At 38.2% G+C, this 22538-nt stretch overlaps 1 protein-coding gene across 1 annotated transcript in view; it reads left to right on the forward strand.

The window, feature by feature from the left end:
* The window catches only part of wdsub1 (WD repeat, sterile alpha motif and U-box domain containing 1), a 29104-nt gene extending 7931 nt beyond the window's left edge, over positions 1-21173 (forward strand). Inside the window, exons 3-13 of the mRNA XM_061887614.1 lie at positions 1271-1458; positions 4714-4800; positions 4879-4972; positions 5146-5179; positions 5255-5295; positions 9597-9703; positions 9789-9806; positions 9885-9911; positions 12182-12349; positions 17347-17481; positions 20740-21173. Coding sequence (XP_061743598.1) covers positions 1271-1458; positions 4714-4800; positions 4879-4972; positions 5146-5179; positions 5255-5295; positions 9597-9703; positions 9789-9806; positions 9885-9911; positions 12182-12349; positions 17347-17481; positions 20740-20894 — 1054 coding nt within the window. The 3' untranslated portion in view covers positions 20895-21173. The remainder of the gene's footprint in view (positions 1-1270; positions 1459-4713; positions 4801-4878; positions 4973-5145; positions 5180-5254; positions 5296-9596; positions 9704-9788; positions 9807-9884; positions 9912-12181; positions 12350-17346; positions 17482-20739) is intronic.
* Positions 21174-22538: the final 1365 nt, after the last annotated feature.

Here is a 22538-nt window from a genome sequence, read left to right on the forward strand (position 1 = left end):
TATATATATATTATTATAAAAAAAACAAAAAAAAGATTTAATATGATTATTATTTTATTAATTTTTCAATCTGTCCTGTCCAGCCACTCAGACAAATCATAGAGTAGATGTAGATGATCTATATCTGCTGTACACATTTACTTTAGAAAAGAGAAGTGTTGGATACTTCTCTTGTTGCCTTGTTTGTGTTTGACTTTATTAAACGTTTGGCTAGAATTTTACTCAACAAAAACAGTTTTATTTTAAGTAATACATAAATGTATCACAGCTGTTTATTTTATGGAGGAATGTAGTTCATTATAGAACTGGCACCCAATTTTATTTAAAAAGGATTGATTTTTAACTGAGAATCATTTTGAAATGAGGATCTATTCTGAATCGAATTGTTACCCCCAAGAATTGAATCAAATTGTGTGGGGCTCAAAGATTTACGGTCCTAATGTTTTCGATGTAAAAAAAAAACATAAAATTAATAAATGCTTGTAATTGTCAGATATATCTGAAGATGATGTAGAGATGTAATTAAGCAGCTTATTTCATTGTCTAAATCAAATGTATCCAAAGTGTGCACCGCAGTTAATTTTTTGACAGCCCACAAAACTTTGTAAAATTACTATTAAAACAAAAATCCTAAAATAGAGGAGAAATGTGACAAAAAAAGCTGTAAGAAGACCAAGTTGCAATGTTGACTCTAATAACAGGAAGCTGCCTTGCAGGCTGTTTTTGTCTTTAAAACTGGCATTGTTCAAAAATACTAATGAATCTAAAACAATGTTGTTATGAATTATTATTAATTATTACCTATTTAAGGCTCCAATTACTTCACATCAAATATTACACTTTGAAATATTTATGTAGGTAAATATTGCATATTTTGTTTTTTTGCCACAAAAAAATGGCAAAAAATCAAAATGAAAAATAAAACTTCATATCACTCGAGATTTAAGTGTTGAAAAAAAACAAACTTATTTTTTAACAATTTTATAACTGAGACCCTTTCAGGTCCCTGGGACCAAAGGTGAGAGGAGCCCGAAAGTGAAAAGAAATGTGTCGGCCCCTGAATGCTTTCTTTTGTCAGTGTGGCCCTCAGTGGCAGAAGTTTGGACACCCCTGCTCTAAATGCATTTATTAGGACCAGGGAATTTCTCTGTGAATGTTCTGAACTCCTGAATAATCCTGCTTGGAGGAGTTGTGCCTTCAGGGAGACTTTTGTGGGGGGTTTTATGCTGAATCCGGCTTTTTCAACGACTGCTGGTGGTGTGTTTTTAAGGAGCGGCTGCGTGAGCGACACCACAATCGTGGCGTGCTCGTTCAGCCCCTGCAGCCAGATGTTTGTCAGCGGCTCCACCTATGGAGACCTGCGCCTGTGGGACCTGCACATGCACCTGTGCCATGCCGAGAAGAACGCCCACGACCTGGGAGTCACCTGCTGCGCCTTCGCTCCCAGCATTCTCAGCGGTAAGGACACGCCACGGTCACTTCATTAGGTACCAGGGCACAACTTGATGAGAGGCGTTACGATTCTGTCAGAGAGGAAAGTATTTCTATTTGATGTATTTGCTGTCCAAAACCGTGCTCATCTGTAACACCTGGAAATACAAATCTATAACCCTTTTTTCCCGGACTATAGAGCTGCACCATCTAATTTCTAGGGGGAATAAAATCATATATTAGCGAGGTCTGGAATTTTCATCATAGGTACACTTCAACTGTGACAGACAGAATGTGGAAAAAAAATATCCAGGAATTCACATTGTAGGAATTTTAAAGAATTTATTCGTCAATTATGGTGGAAAATAAGTATTTGGTCAACCATTCAAAGCTGTCAGTGATGGAAGGAGGTTTTGGCTCAAAATCTCGCGATACATGGCCCCATTCATTCTTTCCTTAACACGGATCAATCGTCCTGTCCCCTTAGCAGAAAAACAGCCCCAAAGCATGATGTTTCCACCCCCATGCTTCACAGTAGGTATGGTGTTCTTAGGATGCAACTCAGTATTCTTCTTCCTCCAAACACGACGAGTTGAGTTTGTACCAAAAAGTTCTGTTTTGGTTTCATCTGACCACATGACATTCTCCCAATCCTCTCCTGTATCATCCATGTGCTCTCTGGCAAACTTCAGACGGGCCTGGACATGCACTGGCTTAAGCAGGGGGACACGTCTGGCACTGCAGGATGTGATTCCCTGTCAACATAGTGTGTTACTGATGGTAACCTTTGTTACTTTGGTCCCAGCTCTCTGCAGGTCATTCACCAGGTCCCCCCCTGTTGTTCTGGGATTTTTTCTCACCGTTCTCATGATCATTTTGACCCCACGGGATGAGATCTTGCGTGGAGCCCCAGATCGAGGGAGATTATCAGTGGTCTTGTATGTCTTCCATTGTCTGATAATTGCTCCCATAGATGATTTTTTTCCACACCAAGCTGCTTGCCTATTGTAGATTCACTCTTCCCAGTCTGGTGCAGGTCTACAATTATTTTCTTGGTGTCCTTCGACAGCTCTTTGGTCTTGGCCATAGTGGAGTTTGGAGTCTGACTGTTTGAGGCTGTGGACAGGTGTCTTTTATACGGATAACGAGTTCAAACAAGTTCTATTAATTCAGGTAACGAGTGGAGGACAGAAGAGCTTCTTAAAGGAGAAGTTACAGGTCTGTGAGAGCCAGACATCTTCCTTGTTTGAGGTGACCAAATACTTATATTCCACCATAATTTACAAATAAATTCTTTAAAATTCCTACAATGTGAATTCCTAGATTTTTTTTCACATTCTGTCTCTCACAGTTGAAGTGTACCTATGATGAAAATTACAGACCTCTGTCATCATTTTAAGTGGGAGAACTTGCACAATCGCTGGCTGACTAAATACTTTTTTGCCCCACTGTATATACTAGATTTCCTTGAATTGCCGCCGGGTATATAGTATGCGCCTGCCTAGAATTACTGCCGGGTCAAACTCGTTTCGCAAAATAATTAGCGAATGCTTAGCATTACCGTTGGCTCAGGATTAACGCCGGGTCAAACTCGTTTTGCCAAATAATGAGCATATGCCTAGAATTTCCGCCGGGTCAAACCCGTCACGTCACGAGTGACACTTCAACTGTCATCATTTTCAAAATGGAGGAGGCTGAATTCAATCATTTGAAATCGCATAAAGGGAAGAAGATTAAGAGCTATTCAGTAGGATTTAAGGTCCAAGCTATTGAATATGCTAAAAAGAACAGTAAGCAGCTATGTTTTATTAATATACCGTAGCTGCGTGTGTCAAATATGAGGGCGCTAGTGATCCTTCTTGCGACTACTCGGCTGCAGAAGAAGTGACAACAAGCAGCAAGAGTGAGCAGCGATCCTTTTATTTTTTCCTCTCGCTTGCACTTTTAACATGGAGGATTACATATCTAAAATAAAACAGTTTTCTAAACTGGACTTTCAATCGAAGCAGGAGGTTATAAAGGAAGATCTCCATCGAGACAGAGAGACTTTTAAAACTGAAGAAAGATAAGGAAGACTTCTATAAACAAGTTATCGATGCTTTTGATCAGAAGGAGCTGCGCATGGACTTTATTTTTAAGTAAAGGTAAGACCATAATAATGTTGTTTTTTTTATTAAATGTGCTTTTCATGATGGTATCCTTACAACACACTCAAATTTATAAGCGCAGGCCTAAATTTACCGCATGCCTTTGGTAAACGCCGGAGTGAGAAGAGGTTTTAAATTAATTAGCGCCCCGGCGGCAATTCAAGGAAATACGGTATACGTTGTGAAATGAGTTATTTATACAGAAATATTCTGTAAATGTTTATTTACCTTCATTGTTCCCAAACAGTTTCTGTAACATGGCAGTAAAACGGATGATCAAACAAAACAGAAGTCATGGTCATGGACCCACCAGCAGACTCAATAACTCCATGCTGACCATTTGGGGAATTTACTGAGGAATTTGTGGAAGTGAAACAATACAAAAAGAATGCCGTTGTACGCTAGTTATACTAACACAGACACTTGTGAACGTGTTAGCATATTAGCTAATGCTAACGGCGCCAGCTTGATTACATGGAAAATATGCATGAAAACACTCCTTCAGACATCACGCATGCGACGCTCTAGTCCAGGGGTAGGGAACCTATGGCTCTCGAGCCAGATATTGCTCTTTTGATGACTGCATCTGACTCTCGGATAAATCTTAGCTGACATTGCTTAACACGATAAGTAATGAAAAATTCCACTTAGCTGACATTGCTTAACACAATAAGTAATGAATAATTCCACTGGTAATCAGTGTTAAAAACTCTAATGCATTTTTATCCAGCCATCCGTTTTCAACCACACCTGTTCAAGAAGTCAGGAATGGTAAGAAGTATTTTAATCATTATTAGTTAGCTTCAGAATAAAAATGTTATTAAAAAGAATAACAGACGTTTTATACCCTAATGTTGGTTTTACATAAAAATGCACACATTTAGTTGTATTCCGTGTTAAAAAAATATTATATGGCTCTCACGGAAATACATTTTAAAGTATTTGGCTTCCATGGCTCTCTCAGCCAAAAAGGTTCCCGACCCCTGCTCTAGAGCCATAGGTTCCCTACCCCTGTGCTAGGAGGAGAGGATCTCATCCTTTTTTCAAGATGGAAGAAAACACCTGAAAGACGAGAAGCGGGGTTAAGGACATGACGACGGCCATTGTCAGCTGAGTTTGACACCTTGTTTTGCAGACAGTCAGGTGGTGCAGTTCCGCCTGGCGTCGTGTGGACAAGACAACCATGTGAAGGTGTGGACAGTGACCAAGATGACCTCCGGAGGTACAGTAAGTCATCTTCCAAGTGAGAAGTTCTCCCCGCCTCACACACCTTCTCTCTCTCTCTCTCTCTCTCTGGCAGTGTTCAGGATGCAGTTGTTGCACACGCTAACTGAGCATTCAGCTCCCGTCCTCACATGTGCCTTCTCCTCAGACGGACAGCTGCTGGTGTCTGGGTAAGGAACACACCGCAGCCTGGTTGTCTTCTACAACACTTGTCTGTATATTCCTCTCCTGGCGTTTAAAGGCAGCAGAGACGTGGAGTGATGTGGCCACTAGATGGCGACATGCATCACTTCATTTCCCAATGGCTAAGTCTCACAGAATATTTGTGTCGTTGTCGTTCCAGCTCTGTGGACAAAACCGTGACAATATATGACGCAGTGAGTTTCTTTGTCTACAAAGTCACCCTCTCACCTTTTTTTTAGTTTTTCATCACGTTTTTTTGTACTCTGCAGAAAAATGCTGCGCTGCTTTACACACTGAGTCAACATGAAAGGTAGGTCTTTCTAACTTTATCAAGTCCTCTCATGTCAAATCTCGATGGAAAATTTTTACTAGGGCTGTCAAATGATTGGCAAATAAATCATTTATTTTATTTGATTTATTTATTTTTTATATATTTTTTTGTCCTGTCCAGCTTCTCAGGCAAATCATACAGTAGATATAGATGCCCATATCAGCTGTTCATATTTACTTTACAAAAGCCAAGTGTGGGATACTTTTCTCATTGCCTTATTTGTATTTGACTTTATTAAATGTATTTATATTATCATTTGGTTAGGGCTGGGCAACGATTAAAAATTTTAATCTTAGTTAATCGCACTATTTCTCCGATTAATCGCGATTAACTGCATTGTATACGCAAAGCCCAATAATGAATTCAAAAGTAGTGTGTAGTGCACCTTTATTGGAATATTCTCCCACATGAACAAAAGCGCCAAAACATTTGTTGTGCGAACACAATTTAAATCAGTACTTGTTAAACAGTAGCAGTTAAATAGCATATTTTATGAAAATCAACTCAAAAAAATGTAAATACAAACATTTAAGCTTATTGCCACTGCTAGGGTATTTAAGTTATCCTGTTTGTTATGGAAAATAAATATAATCTACATACAAATCTCTGAGCCACAATCATAACATCTGAACAGGCAATTTCTGAGGTAACAGCAGAAACATTTTTTTTATCAGGGTCTTATGTTTAAAAAACCTATATTATAGGTAGTGGGCTGTTTTAGGGAATTTTTGATCAAATTATCCGTAGTAGCAATATTAATAATGTTGTGTTTATTCTGCGTTGTGCACTTAAAATAATTATGACCATATCTAGGAATTGATATGATGGGAATTTTCCGATTGTTTGCTTGGTGCTTTGATAAACTGAAGGCATCATATACATGGTACTATATTGTGATGTTATGAGCCAGGGGAAAAAAGAACTACCCTACCCAGCATGCAACAGGAGTGAGGAGCATGCGCGGTAGCCCGGTATAGGTTGTGTTGCCATGACGACATCTTGTATGTTGTGATATGCACGCTCTGAAAGCAAACGTTAAGAACTCAGCCAACACTCCTGGTCTGCATTATTCATAAATAGACAGACAACACATATACTCCGCTGCTTCACAGGCCGCTGGATGTAGCCGGCAAAGTATTCCCATGCTAGCTAGCCGGTCTAGCAAGCACGCGTCATTCAGTCCAAAACGGCCCGATCTATCCACATTCAGAATTGTCTGGCGGTCGTAAGTGATCCCGGAGTGACCACGCTGTAAGCCAGCCATCAAATTTGCAGAATTGTCCGGTATTTTTGCCAAATGTTCCATCTTTACCAAGAGCCCCTCAATGCCGAAGTACATCCGGGAGATGCCATCTTGTTAAGAAAAGGCGTTAACAAAATAAAAACATGTAAACAACATACGCAAATGTGCGATAAAATAATTGTCGGCGTTAATAGATTGATGAGTTAATGTGTAATTAACGCATTAATTTGCCCACCCCTACATTTGGTGCAGCCGGGCCGGAGCTTTTGCCAGAATTGATTAACGTGGACCCCGACCGACTTAAACAAGTTGAAAAATCAATCAATCAATGTTTATTTATATAGCCCTAAATCACAAGTGTCTCCAAGGGCTGCACAAGCCACAACGACATCCGCGGTACACAGCCCACATAAGGGCAAGGAAAAACTCACCCCAGTGGGACGTCGATGAGGGGAACTTATTGGGGTGTTACCATTTAGTGCTCAATTGTATGGAATATGTACTGTACTGTGCAATCTAATAATGAAGTTTCACTCAATCAATCAAAGCTGGAGGAGAAAGAAAGAGAAAAAAAGGATGACAGAGGGGGAAATTGTGGGGACAAGAGGTGAGATAAGACAAAAAAGTGGAGCAACATCAGCAAATAGGATATGTACAAATATGATGGTAAAAGTGATAGCAAAGAAGCAGTTAGTGAAATAAATAATAATACAGAAATGACAATGAAAGTTACTACACCAAATGGAACAATACAAATACCAATAGAAATAATGCTATTGATAATTAATAATACCAATAATTTATGTCTATTATCAACCATACAGTTGTTCAAATGCAACATTACATGTATTACATGATAACTACAGATACAAAAGAATGCAGAAAAATGGAGGGGACGAAAGAGAAGCAACCTATATTAACCTTGTAGATTGTTATAGTAACAATAGGTTAAGCCAGGGGTGTCAAACTCATTTTAGCTCAGCGGCCACATGGAGGAAAATCTTTTCCCAAGTGGGCCGGAAGGGTAAAATTATGGCATGATAACTTAAAAATAAGGACAACTCCAGGTTGTTTTCTTTGTTCTACTTTGGCCAAAAACAAAACAAGCACATTCTAAAAATGTACAAATCACGGATAATCCTCAGGACAAAACCCTTCCAGTTTGTTGAAAATTCTGACAATTGGTGCAGTTTGAGAAACAAAATGAGCATAGACTTTGTCTCAGTGTATCTACAAAGCCAGGATTCAATTTTAAGTCAAAGTCTTTCTGGGATTGAACAAAAAACACAACATGTAAACTCTTCTAAGTATCAAATACCTCCTTTGTCATGTCTTAAATAGTCACTCTGTTCTGCCTATAAAGCACTGTAAAACATACAAAAAAATACAAATGTTTTATATACAAACTAAGTATATATGTAATATCTAGCAACATTCATAATAACATGTAATATATACATATTTTGATCATTTTAAGCATGCGTGGCGTATTAATGTTCACTTTCCTAATCTACTAATCATGGCAGACTTGATGAGGGACAACAATTACTACTTTGGGACAATTGATGATCCAGAAACTTTTTTTTTTTTTTTTGCGAATATATTTTATTAGATTTTACAGTTAAAATGACAAACAGTCATACTTTGTTCACGCAAACCCTTCATACAGACACACATCCACTCATACACACTTGAGGAGAGAGGTGCACTCAAACTTTAACAACTCAAGGTTTACAGTATAGACATTATTAGAAAAGATACCCAAATATTGTGTGTGTGTGTGTGTGTGTGTGTATATTTATATATATATATATATATATATATATATATATATATATATATATATATATATATATCCATCCATCCTGCTGCGGCTGATGATCAGCAGGCTATCCAGACCAACTTTTGTTTTTGAGCCTGAATATAAGGAGGACGGTCTACATGTTTTAGAAGATGTGTGCTAAACAGATGCAGATTTAGTCCAACAAGAAGCATAATGTAGCAACATTTTTAAGAGATAAACAAGATATACAAACATAATAAAACAACCACTTACTGTACAATGTCTGCTCTCACTGGGATACAGACTGATGGGATGTTTATATCTTTCAGCACAAGACTTGTGTTCCTCGTTTAGATAATGACGTCACCGTGGTGGTAGTCCCCGGGTCTAAGTTGGATTTCAAAGTTGACCAACTTTATGTTTATATCCACAGCCTTCTACTTTATAAGTGAGAGGCATGAGTTACAATCTGGAATGAACTTTCACCAAGTCTGAGGCGATGCAGCAGTTTAATATGTCAATAGTGACGTCACATCAGTGTTACTAAAAGTAGTTCCTCTGCGTTAGCTCCTGTAATAACTGCTTGCAGGGGTCGAGATGTAAATGGAGTACTGTTGGTGTTTTTTCAGATGTCTTCATAGAAGGCGAAATTAATGACTCCAAATAAGTACATTGTTTTTTTTGTGGTTTAAAATGTATAAAAAAAAGAAAAAAACATATTCTTGCATCACATAAAGATTGTGAAACATGCAATTGTTCCTATTTAACTTGTAACCATTGATTGCAATATCCATCCATCCACTTTCTACTGCTTGTCCTTTTTGGGGTTGCGAGGGGCGCTGAACCCTATCTCAGCTGCATTCGGGCGGAAGGCGGGGTACACCCTGGACAAGTCGCCACCTCATCGCAGAGCCAACACAGATAGACATCATTCACACACTAGGGACCATTTAGTGTTGCCAAATAAACAATTGTCTTTTTCAAGTAATCAATCACAGGTGCCTCAATGACATCCCTTAATCTGAACAAACATTTGGGCAAGGAAAAACTTCAAAAACCTGAGATAGGGGGAAAAAAGAAGAAATCTTGGGGAGGGGTTCACAGACTCTTAACTAAACTGCCAATAAAATGAAAGTGGAAATGGAAAAACACATTCACCACTTATCACAGATATTGTTTTAACTTGAGTCACACAAGTGGGGAAATGACATGTGATAATGATGAGTAAGAGACAGTGATGATGACCTTCTGCAGGTATGTGACGGCGTGTTGCTGCTCTCCGACCTCACCACTCATCGCCACAGGATCCATGGACAAGACGGTCAACATCTGGAGGCTGGAAGATGGCTGCACTGGCCCCGGTGAGATGGAGGCACACAATATCATCATCATGTCAGGAATAATGTCTGGATGTCTGATGTTTGCTCTCTACCTGCTTGACTGCAGCCGGGAAGTCGCTGCCTGGTGAGTTTTACATGCCACAAAGAACATTTTAGTTTGTGTGCATTGATATGAAGCCTTCTCTTCTTCTGCGTCTTCCAGAACAATCTACTGGGACATCATCTGAAGGTAGGATGGGTACTTTTCTTCATTTTTATCTAGTCTTAAGATTAGAGATCCACCAAGAAGGTTTTTTCAGGGCCGATACGATATACATTTTTAGTAGTCAAGGAGGCCGATAAGCGATATTTGTAGTTTATATTTATTTGCAGTAAAATATATTTAAACATGAATATTATATATCCGTTGCGTTCTTCCATTGAATGACGGAACATGAAACTGGTGGCGCTCCTTTATGAGCTCACACTGCGAGTGTTGCGAACGCAGCCTTGATCGTTTCAGTAGCCAAAACAATCAAAACAGAACCGTAAAGACGCCAGGAAAGAAAGACAAAAACAGGATATCCTGACAAAATAAAGCAGAGGAGGTAAATGGGTTATCATTTTCTACCTTCAATGTACTCTATTTCCACATTCACCCATTCATTCACATGCTGATGGCAGGAGCTGCTTTGCAAGGCCCTAACCAGGACCCATCAGGAGCAAGGGTGAAGTGTCTTGCTGAAGGACACAACGGGCGTGACGAGGTTGGTAGAAGGTGGGGATCGAACCTGGAACCCTCAGGTTGTTTGCACGGCCAATATAAATTATATTTATATAGCGCTTTACATAGTGAAACCCAATATCTATGTTAATTTAAACCAGTGTGGGTGGCACTGGGAGCAGGTGGGTAAAGTGTCTTGCTCAAGGACACAACGGCAGTGACTAGAATAGCGGAAGCGGGAATCCAACCTGCAACCCTCAAGTTGCTGGTACGGCCACTCTCCCAACCACGCCACACTGTCCCGTGTTAAAATCTATATTTACACAAAGATATTAACACAAAGGTTTGATGTTTGGCAGAGATATCTTTTTTGTCATTTTCATGTCCATCGCGTTCTTCGATTGAATGACGGAACATGAAACTGGTGGCGCTCCTTTAATGAGCCCACACTGCGAGTGTTGCGAACGCAGGCTTGATCGTTTCAGTAGCCAAAACAATCAAAACACAACCGTAAAGACGCCAGGAAAGAAGGACAAAAACAGGATATCCTGGCAAAAAAAAAAGCAGAGGAGGTAAATGGGTTATCATTTTCTACCTTCAATGTACTCATAGCGCTTTGACCCTATTTCCACATTCACCCATTCATTCACACACTGATGGCAGGAGCTGCCTTGCAAGGCCCTAACCAGGACCCATCAGGAGCAAGGGTGAAGTGTCTTGCTCAAGGACACAACGGACGTGACGAGGTTGGTAGAAGGTGGGGATCGAACCTGGAACCCTCAGGTTGTTTGCACGGCCAATATAAATTATATTTATATAGCGCTTTTCTCTAGTGACTCAAAGCGCTTTACATAGTGAAACCCAATATCTATGTTAATTTAAACCAGTGTGGGTGGCACTGGGAGCAGGTGGGTAAAGTGTCTTGCTCAAGGACACAACGGCAGTGACTAGAATAGCGGAAGCGGGAATCGAACCTGCAACCCTCAAGTTTCTGGCACGGCCACTCTACCAACCGAGCTATACCGTCCCGTGTTAAAATCTATATTTACACAAAGATATTAACACAAAGTTTTGATGTTTTGGCAGAGATATCTTTATTGTCATCTTCATGTCCATCGCGTTCTTTGATTGAATGATGGAACATGAAACTGGTGGCGCTCCTTTAATGAGCCCACACTGCGAGTGTTGCGAACGCAGGCTTGATCGTTTCAGTCGCCAAAACAACCGAAAAGACGCCGGGAAAGAAGTACAAAAACTGGATATCCTGGCAAAACAAATGTACTGTAGAAGGGGGCGTGGCCAGGAGTAAGGCAAAAAGGCTTTTGCTTGATCAGTGGTTATTTGTAGCTACTTGACTATTTTTAAAATCCTAAATAGTAGTATCACGTGTGTACAAAAGGTGGTACTGTATATTTGAAAATGGCAGATAAGGGCGCTGACAATGGGTGGATCTTTACTCGAGATAAAGCTGATTGACAACTTCAATGTTGATCTTCCAAGAGGTTTTAGGCTATTTCATATCTTCTCTTAGGATATTTGCAGCCATAAAGTCTCACACTTGATCCTTTTACACCCTGGACTCCTGCACTTACCATCTCAGCTTTTATTTCTGGCTCCTTTGTCAATGAAAGCTCTTAGGATGAATCCATAAAGTCACTTAGATCTGGGCTCCCGGGTCAATAGTCGGCAGGATTCCAAGATAACATTTGGCCTTTTTACATGAAAGGAAAGAAGAAGGGAAAAAAAAAAAAAAACACCCTGTCAAAGAGCCGTCTCGCTCTGCCTTGTCCCCTCAGCGTCCACGTCCACAGGCCGCTCCAAGCTGCTGCTCTGTGATTGGTCGGAGGAGGACGTGTGTGCGTGGCTGCTGGAAGGACTGGTGGACACCTTCAGGACCAACAACATCGACGGCACGGAGCTGCTGGCTCTCACCAAGGAAACACTAACCACAGACCTGCATGTAGGTGAGGAAGATCACTTTACTGCTTTTGGGAACGCACGAGGAGACAAAATGTAACTGAGAGCCTGTACACCAGGACTCTCACAGTACTTATAGAACACAATACAAACAACCTTCCCTAGTCATGGTGCAAAAAAAAAAAAGGGGGGGGGGCAACTAACATAAAGGTCAACACACCTGGTCACTGAACTTTGTGGATATTATGAAACATGTCCAAACACCATAGAAACGTCAACATTACACCCATTTGAATCCATTAGAGTGCATGATGGTAAAACACTCTTCACACTTATCCATGTGTGGCACATTTTAGCTGCTAGATATTTCTGATTCATTACAAAACTTTAAGAAGGTTGTTACGGAAATAAACAAGGGAGGAGTAGAATTTTCAAATACTCTCTGTCTCTCTCTCTCTCTATATATATATATATATATATATATATATATATATATATATATATATATATATATATATATATATATATAAAGATAAGGTATTAACTTTGTCCATGTGATGTCAGATGAAACAAAAACAGAGCTGTTTGGACACAATACTCAGCAATATGTTTGGAGAAGAACAAGTTGAGACATTTAATCCCAAAAACACCATTCCTACTGTCAATCATGGTGGTGGTAGTATTATGCTCTGGGCCTGTTTTGCTGCCAATGCAACTGCTGCTTTAAATGGGACAATGAGAAAGGAGGATTAGCTCCAAATTGTTCAGGACAAGCTAAAATCATCAGCTCGGAGGTTGGGTCTTGGGCACAGTTGGGTGTTCCAACAGGACAATGACCCCAAACACACCTCAAAAGTGGTAAAGGAATGGCAGCAGGATGAACAATCAACTACTGGGGACAAAATGTGCTTTTTAGCCAAATAGAGTTGTTGTTTTTCTCTCCTGGGAGAGAAGGTAATGAAACACAAGGCAGATTGTGGGAGGGGCTTATGCTCTTAGTTGATGGGAGTGAAGTGGATGTTGATGAAGCTGCGTGGTATGTCACTTGTGGTATGTCATTTGTGGTATGTCATTTGTGGAATGTCGCTTGTGGTATGTTACATGTGGTATGTCACTTGTGGAATGTTACATGTGGTATGTAATTTGTGGAATGTCACTTGTGGTATGTTACATGTGGTATGTCATTTGTGGACTGTCACTTGTGGTATGTCACTTGTGGAATGTCACTTGTGGTATGTCACTTGTGGTATGTCACTTGTGGTATGTCACTTGTGGTATGTCACTTGTGGTATGTCACTTGTGGTATGTCACTTGTGGTATGTCACATGTGGTATGTCACTTGTGGTATGTCACATGTGGTATGTCACATGTGGTATGTCACTTGTGGTATGTCATTTGTGGTATGTCACATGTGGTATGTCACTTGTGGTATGTCACTTGTGGTATGTCACTTGTGGTATGTCACTTGTGGTATGTCACATGTGGTATGTCACATGTGGTATGTCACATGTGGTATGTCACTTGTGGTACGTCACTTGTGGTACGTCACTTGTGGTACGTCACTTGCGGTACGTCACTTGCGGTACGTCACTTGCGGTACGTCACTTGCGGTACGTCACTTGCGGTACGTCACTTGCGGTACGTCACTTGCGGTACGTCACTTGCGGTACGTCACATGCGGTACGTCACATGCGGTACGTCACATGCGGTACGTCACATGCGGCATGTCACATGCGGTATGTCACTTGTGGTATGTCACTTGTGGTATGTCACTTGTGGTATGTCACATGTGGTATGTCACTTGTGGTATGTCACATGTGGTATGTCACTTGTGGTATGTCACTTGTGGTATGTTACATGTGGTATGTTACTTGTGGTATGTCACTTGTGGTATGTCACTTGTGGTATGTCACTTGTGGTATGTTACATGTGGTATGTCACTTGTGGTATGTCACTTGTGGTATGTCACTTGTGGTATGTCACATGTGGTATGTCACTTGTGGTATGTTACATGTGGTATGTCACTTGTGGTATGTCAATTGTGGTATGTCACATGTGGTATGTCACTTGTGGTATGTCAATTGTGGTATGTCACATGTGGTATGTCACATGTGGTATGTCACATGTGGTATGTCACTTGTGGTATGTCACATGTGGTATGTCACATGTGGTATGTCACTTGTGGTATGTCACTTGTGGTATGTCACTTGTGGTATGTCACTTGTGGTATGTCACATGTGGTATGTCACATGTGGTATGTCACTTGTGGTATGTCACTTGTGGTATGTCACATGTGGTATGTCACATGTGGTATGTCACATGTGGTATGTCACATGTGGTATGTCACATGTGGTATGTCACATGTGGTATGTCACTTGTGGTATGTCACTTGCGGTATGTCACTTGCGGTATGTCACATGTGGTATGTCACATAGGGTATGTCACTTGTGGTATGTCACATAGGGTATGTCACTTGTGGTATGTCACATGGGGTATGTCACTTGTGGTATGTCACTTGTGGTATGTCACTTGTGGTATGTCACATGTGGTATGTCACATGTGGTATGTCACATGTGGTATGTCACATGTGGTATGTCACTTGTGGTATGTCACATGTGGTATGTCACATGTGGTATGTCACATGTGGTATGTCACTTGTGGTATGTCACTTGTGGTATGTCACTTGTGGTATGTCACTTGTGGTATGTCACATGTGGTATGTCACATGTGGTATGTCACATGTTGTATGTCACATGTTGTATGTCACTTGTGGTATGTTACATGTGGTATTTCACTTGTGGTACGTCACTTGTGGTATGTCACATGTGGTACGTCACTTGTGGTATGTCACATGTGGTATGTCACTTGTGGTATGTCACATGTGGTATGTCACTTGTGGTATGTCACTTGTGGTATGTTACATGTGGTATGTCACTTGTGGTATGTCACTTGTGGTATGTTACATGTGGTATGTCACTTGTGGTATGTCACATGTGGTATGTCACTTGTGGTATGTTACATGTGGTATGTTACATGTGGTATTTCACTTGTGGTATGTCACTTGTGGTATGTCACATGTGGTATGTCACTTGTGGTATGTCACATGTGGTATGTCACATGTGGTATGTCACTTGTGGTATGTCACTTGTGGTACGTCACTTGTGGTACGTCACTTGTGGTACGTCACTTGTGGTACGTCACATGTGGTACGTCACATTGGGTACGTCACATGTGGTATGTCACATGTGGTACGTCACTTGTGGTATGTCAATTGTGGTATGTTACTTGTGGTACGTCACATGTGGTATGTCACTTGTGGTATGTCACATGTGGTATGTCACTTGTGGTATGTCACTTGTGGTATGTCACTTGTGGTATGTCACATGTGGTATGTCACTTGTGGTATGTCACATGTGGTATGTCACTTGTGGTATGTCACTTGTGGTACGTCACTTGTGGTACGTCACTTGTGGTACGTCACTTGTGGTACGTCACTTGTGGTACGTCACTTGTGGTACGTCACTTGTGGTACGTCACATGTGGTACGTCACATTGGGTACGTCACATGTGGTATGTCACATGTGGTACGTCACTTGTGGTATGTCAATTGTGGTATGTCACTTGTGGTACGTCACATGTGGTACGTCACATGTGGTACGTCACTTGTGGTACGTCACTTGTGGTACGTCACTTGTGGTACGTCACATGTGGTACGTCACATGTGGTACGTCACTTGTGGTACGTCACTTGTGGTATGTCAATTGTGGTATGTCACTTGTGGTACGTCACATGTGGTACGTCACATGTGGTACGTCACTTGTGGTATGTCACTTGTGGTACGTCACATGTGGTATGTCACATGTGGTATGTCACTTGTGGTATGTCACTTGTGGTACGTCACTTGTGGTACGTCACATGTGGTACGTCACATGTGGTATGTCACATGTGGTACGTCACTTGTGGTATGTCAATTGTGGTATGTCACTTGTGAACAGATCATCTTTACTCTCACTTTCTTCTTCTTGTCTGACACCGCTGCTCACACTTTGTGTTCACCTTTTAGTCACACAGCCAAGGTGTGTGTGTGTGTGTGTGTGTGTGTGTGTGTGTGTGTGTGTGTGTGTGTGTGTGTGTGTGTGTGTGTGTGTGTGTGTTTCTGTCCTGGTGAGACCACAACCTGACATGTCAGTCACCTGCCGCTCCAAAGCATTGCAATCAATAGAATAGAACATGTCCTTCTATTAGGCTTTATGCATCTTTTTTTTTTTTTAATAAATACCACACCATACCATACCTATGCACGTTTCCTTATTTTTTAGATAAATAGCAAACCATACCATACCTATGCATGTTTATTTTTATTTTTTTGAATAAATACAATAGCTATGCATGTTTCCTTTTGTAAAAAAAATACCATAACATACTTATACATGTTTCCTTTAAAAAAAAAAAGCTTATTAATGTATTAATTAATACCATACCATATTTTTGCATGTTTTCTTTTTTTAATTAATACCATATCATACCATACCTATGCATCTTTCATATTTTTAAAATATATACCATGCCATACCATAACATTCCTATCCATGCATGTTTCTTTTTAAAGAAAAATAATACCGTACCATACCTATGCATGTTACATATTTTTTAATATATATCATACCATAATATACCATAACATTCCTATCTATGCATGTTTCTTTAAGAAAAAAAAATACCATACCTATGCGTGTTTCCCATTTTTTAAATAAATACCATACAATACTATAGTATAGTACACCTTACCTATACATATATATATATATTTTTTTTCAATAAATACCACACCTATTCATCTTTTCCTTTTTTTTTTAAATGGTCCCTTGGAGGTGAATGTTCATGACTTGGGTGTGTGACAACTGGTGTGTGTTTTGGTTAGAGGTCCCCACGTGGACATTTCTGACGTGTGTGTGTGTGTGTGTGTGTGTGTGTGTGTGTGTGTGTGTGTGTGTGTGTGTGTGTGTGTGTGTGTGTGTGTGTGTGTGTGTGTGTACGTACACAGAATCACTGGGACTGCGCTGCAAGGTCCTGAGAAAGGTGGAGGAGCTGAAGAAGGATTGGACGTGTTGTGGCATCCCTGACGAGTTCCTGTGTCCCATCACCAGAGAGCTGATGAGAGAGCCTGTCCTTGCCGCAGGTGAGCAGCCAGTCCACACCAATCCTACTTTGATCAGCACCTGACACCATACCCACGGTCATATTTAGTCAGCATGACACAGTGCTGTCATGTGTTGTGTTCTTTGCATGCAGCTGGGATGTATTTACACCACCTCACACCCCTAGTGGCGTTGCAGAGGTACTGCAGGGCGCTCATTCACTGTTGCTTGATGAGTTTAAAAATATATATTTCTTTATCGTGCACTATGTCCTCAAATGTAAATGTTTTAAATCCAACATCAATCCAACACACTGTAGTGAAGTTGTACTAAATATGACTAATGATGTTGTATTTATGTTAGCCATCTACCTGTAGTAAATATGACTAATGATGTTGTATTTATGTTAGCCATCTACCTGTAGTAAATATGACTAATGATGTTGTATTTATGTTTGCCATCTACCTGTTGTAAATATGACTAATGATGTTGTATTTATGTTAGCCATCTACCTGCCAGCCCATAATTAGCACGCTACTTGCCACCTAGCGATTGGCGGTCCTAGCTGCTAGCAATTAGCATGCTAGTTTCCACTGAGTGATTAGCGATCCGAACTGCCAGATGTAAATTAGAATGTTAGTTGGCGATTTTAAATAATAAATCACATTTTTGGCTGTAATAGTTGCGGTTTTTACCTACAAAAGTAAGGTTAAATTAACAATTTATAATTAATAACATATATTGCACTTTGTATAGATTAAAACTCCCAAGTAAATAAATAAAACATAATAACCATGTGATGTATCATATAAGTGTACAGTAGAAGTATAAAGATAATAAACATGTGATGTATGATATCAGTGTGCAGTAGAAGTTTACATATAATAAAGATGTAATGTTTAAGTGTACAGTAGAAGTATTAAGATAATAAATATGTTATGTAAGATATAAGTGTAAAGTAAAAGTAAAAACAGAATAATAAAGGTGTAATGTATCATAAGTGTACAGTAGAAGTATAGATACAATAATAAAGATGTAATATATAAGTGTACAGTAATAGTATAAAGACAATACGTTGTAAGATAAGTGTGCATTAGAGTATAAATATAATAATAAAGATGTAGTGTAACATTAGTGTACAGTAGAAGTATAAATATACTAATAAAGATGTAATGTGTCATAAGTGTGCAGTAGAAGTATAAATACAATAATAAAGATGTAATATATAAGTGTACAGTAATAGTATAAAGACAATAACTATGTCAAGTAAGATATAAGTGTGCAGTAGAGTATAAATATAAAAATAAAGATGTAATGTAACACAAGTGTACAGTAGAAGTATAAATATACTAATAAAGATGTAATGTATAAGTGTACTGTAGAAGTCTAAAGATAACAATAAATATGTCATGTAAGATATGTGTACAGTAGAAGTATAATATAATAATGATGTAATGTAACACAAGTGTACAGTAGAAGTATAAAGATAATAATAAAGATGTAATGTATGATATGAGTGTGCAGTAGAAGTATACAGATGTGATGTAGGATATGAGTGTACAGTAGAAGTATACAGATGTGATGTATGATATGAGTGTACAGTAGAAGTGTGCTGATGTGATGTATGATATGAGTGTACAGTAGAAGTATGCAGATGTTATGTATGATACGAGTGTACAGTAGAAGTATACAGATGTGATGTATGATACGAGTGTACAGTAGAAGTATACAGATGTGATGTATATGAGTGTACAGTAGAAGTATACAGATGTGATGTATGATATGAGTGTACAGTAGAAGTATACAGATATGATGTGTGATACGAGTGTACAGTAGAAGTATACAGATGTGATGTATGATACGAGTGTACAGTAGAAGTATACAGATGTGATGTATGATATGAGTGTACAGTAGAAGTGTGCAGATGTGATGTATGATATGAGTGTACAGTAGAAGTGTGCTGATGTATGATATGAGTGTACAGTAGAAGTATACAGATGTGATGTATTATATGAGTGTACAGTAGAAGTATACAGATGTGATGTATGATGAGTGTACAGTAGAAGTATACCGATGTGATGTATTATATGAGTGTACAGTAGAAGTATACAGATGTGATGCATGATATGAGTGTACAGTAGAAGTATACAGATGTGATGCATGATATGAGTGTACAGTAGAAGTATACAGATGTGATGTATTATATGAGTGTACAGTAGAAGTATACAGATGTGATGTATTATGAGTTTACAGTAGAAGTATACAGATGTGATGCATGATATGAGTGTACAGTAGAAGTATACAGATGTGATGCATGATAAGAGTGTACAGTAGAAGTATACAGATGTGATGTATTATGAGTGTACAGTAGAAGTATACAGATGTGATGCATGATTTGAGTGTACAGTAGAAGTATACAGATGTGATGCATGATATGAGTGTACAGTAGAAGTATACAGATGTGATGCATGATATGAGTGTACAGTAGAAGTATACAGATGTGATGTATGATATGAGTGTACAGTAGAAGTATACAGATGTGATGTATGATATGAGTGTACAGTAGAAGTATACAAATGTGATGCATGATTTGAGTGTACAGTAGAAGTATACAGATGTGATGCATGATATGAGTGTACAGTAGAAGTATACAGATGTGATGTATTATATGAGTGTACAGTAGAAGTATACAGATGTGATGCATGATATGAGTGTACAGTAGAAGTATACAGATGTGATGTATTATATGAGTGTACAGTAGAAGTATACAGATGTGATGTATGATATGAGTGTACAGTAGAAGTATACAGATGTGATGTATTATATGAGTGTACAGTAGAAGTATACAGATGTGATGTATGATATGAGTGTACAGTAGAAGTATACAGATGTGATGTATGATATGAGTGTACAGTAGAAGTATACAGATGTGATGCATGATATGAGTGTACAGTAGAAGTATACAGATGTGATGCATGATATGAGTGTACAGTAGAAGTATACAGATGTGATGTATTATATGAGTGTACAGTAGAAGTATACAGATGTGATGCATGATATGAGTGTACAGTAGAAGTATACAGATGTGATGCATGATATGAGTGTACAGTAGAAGTATACAGATGTGATGCATGATATGAGTGTACAGTAGAAGTATACAGATGTGATGCATGATATGAGTGTACAGTAGAAGTATACAGATGTGATGTATAATATGAGTGTACAGTAGAAGTGTGCTGATGTGATGTATGATATGAGTGTGGAGTAGAAGTATAAAGCGGGTGTTGCTGTGCCCCCAGATGGTTATTCCTATGAGAAGGAGTCCATCAGCATGTGGATCCACAGCAAGCAGCGTTCCAGTCCCATGACCAACCTGCCCTTGCTTACCACCTTGCTGACGCCCAACCACACCCTGAAGATGGCCATCGCTCGCTGGAGGAGCAGCAGCCACTAGCAGCCTCCGTCGCCACGGCGACAGGAGCCCTCGTCATTTCAGGTAGACCAGCCCGTCACATTTCTACATCCCACAAAGACTCTTATCAGGAATATTGTTATTCTACCTCCTGCCGTTCTCTGCTTACACCCTGATTGGAATATTATGTACTGATGTTTGCGATTCTTCACATGCGATGTGTTCTGTTTTCAATGACATGTTGCATCATCACATCATGTCATAATATCTGCACCTTGGCACCCTGCACTTGTAGATAAAAGAACTGTCTCTGCTGCTCAACCTGCACTCTTCTTTCATCACCAGCAGGGGGGATATATATATATATATATTAATGTATACGTGTGTGTATATATGTGTATGGATATATGTATGTATATATATGTGTATATATATATATATATGTATATATTTTTATATGTATATATATATATGTATGTGTATATATATATGTACATATATATGTAGACATACATATGTATATATTTTTATATGTATATAATATATATAATATATATGTATAGATGTGTATGTATATATGTATGTGTATTTATATGTATGTATGTATGTGTATGTATGTATATATTCATATATATGTATACATTTTTATACGTATATAATATATATCTATATATATATATATAAATGTATACATATGTGTATGTAAATATATGTGTGTGTGTATATATATGAATGTATATGTGTATATATATATATATGTACATATATATATATATGTACATATATATATATATGTACATATATATCTATATATACATATGTATATATATTTATATGTATATAATATATATGTATATATGTGTATGTATATATGTATGTCTATTTATATGTATATATATGTATGTGTATATATGTATTTATATATATGTATGTACGTATGTATACATATATATGTATACATTTTTATACGTATATATGTATATATATATATAAATGTATACATATGTGTATGTAAATATATATATATATGTATGTATATATAGATGTGTATGTATGTGTATATATATAAATGTATATATATGTGTATATATATATATGGACATATATATTTATATATACATATGTATATATTTTTATATGTATATATGTATTTATAGATGTATATGTATGTATGTATGTGTATGTGTATATATGTATTTATATATATATGTACGTATGTATACATATATATGTATACATTTTTATACGTATATATGTATGTATATATATATAAATGTATACATATGTGTATGTAAATATATATATATATATGTATGTATGTATAGATGTGTATGTATGTGTATATATATGTGTATATATATATATGGACATATATATTTATATATACATATGTATATATTTTTATATGTATATATGTATTTATAGATGTATATGTATTTATATGTATGTATGTATATATATTTATGTGTATATATATATGTATATATACATATGTATGTATATATATATATATATATATATATATTTATATCTAACAATTATAAAAAAAAACAAATATTTCCCTGCAGAAAACTTTTGCTTCTATAAGTACTGCGACTAGTGACAAACCTGTCAAGGTGTTCTGCTTCTTATTGAGTAAAATTAGGCATGGCTCTTCTCAACGAGCAGCGGGGGCCTGCTGTGCTC

Source organism: Nerophis ophidion, linkage group LG25 (genome assembly GCF_033978795.1).
Source record: "Nerophis ophidion isolate RoL-2023_Sa linkage group LG25, RoL_Noph_v1.0, whole genome shotgun sequence".
Lineage (NCBI taxonomy): Eukaryota > Metazoa > Chordata > Actinopteri > Syngnathiformes > Syngnathidae > Nerophis > Nerophis ophidion.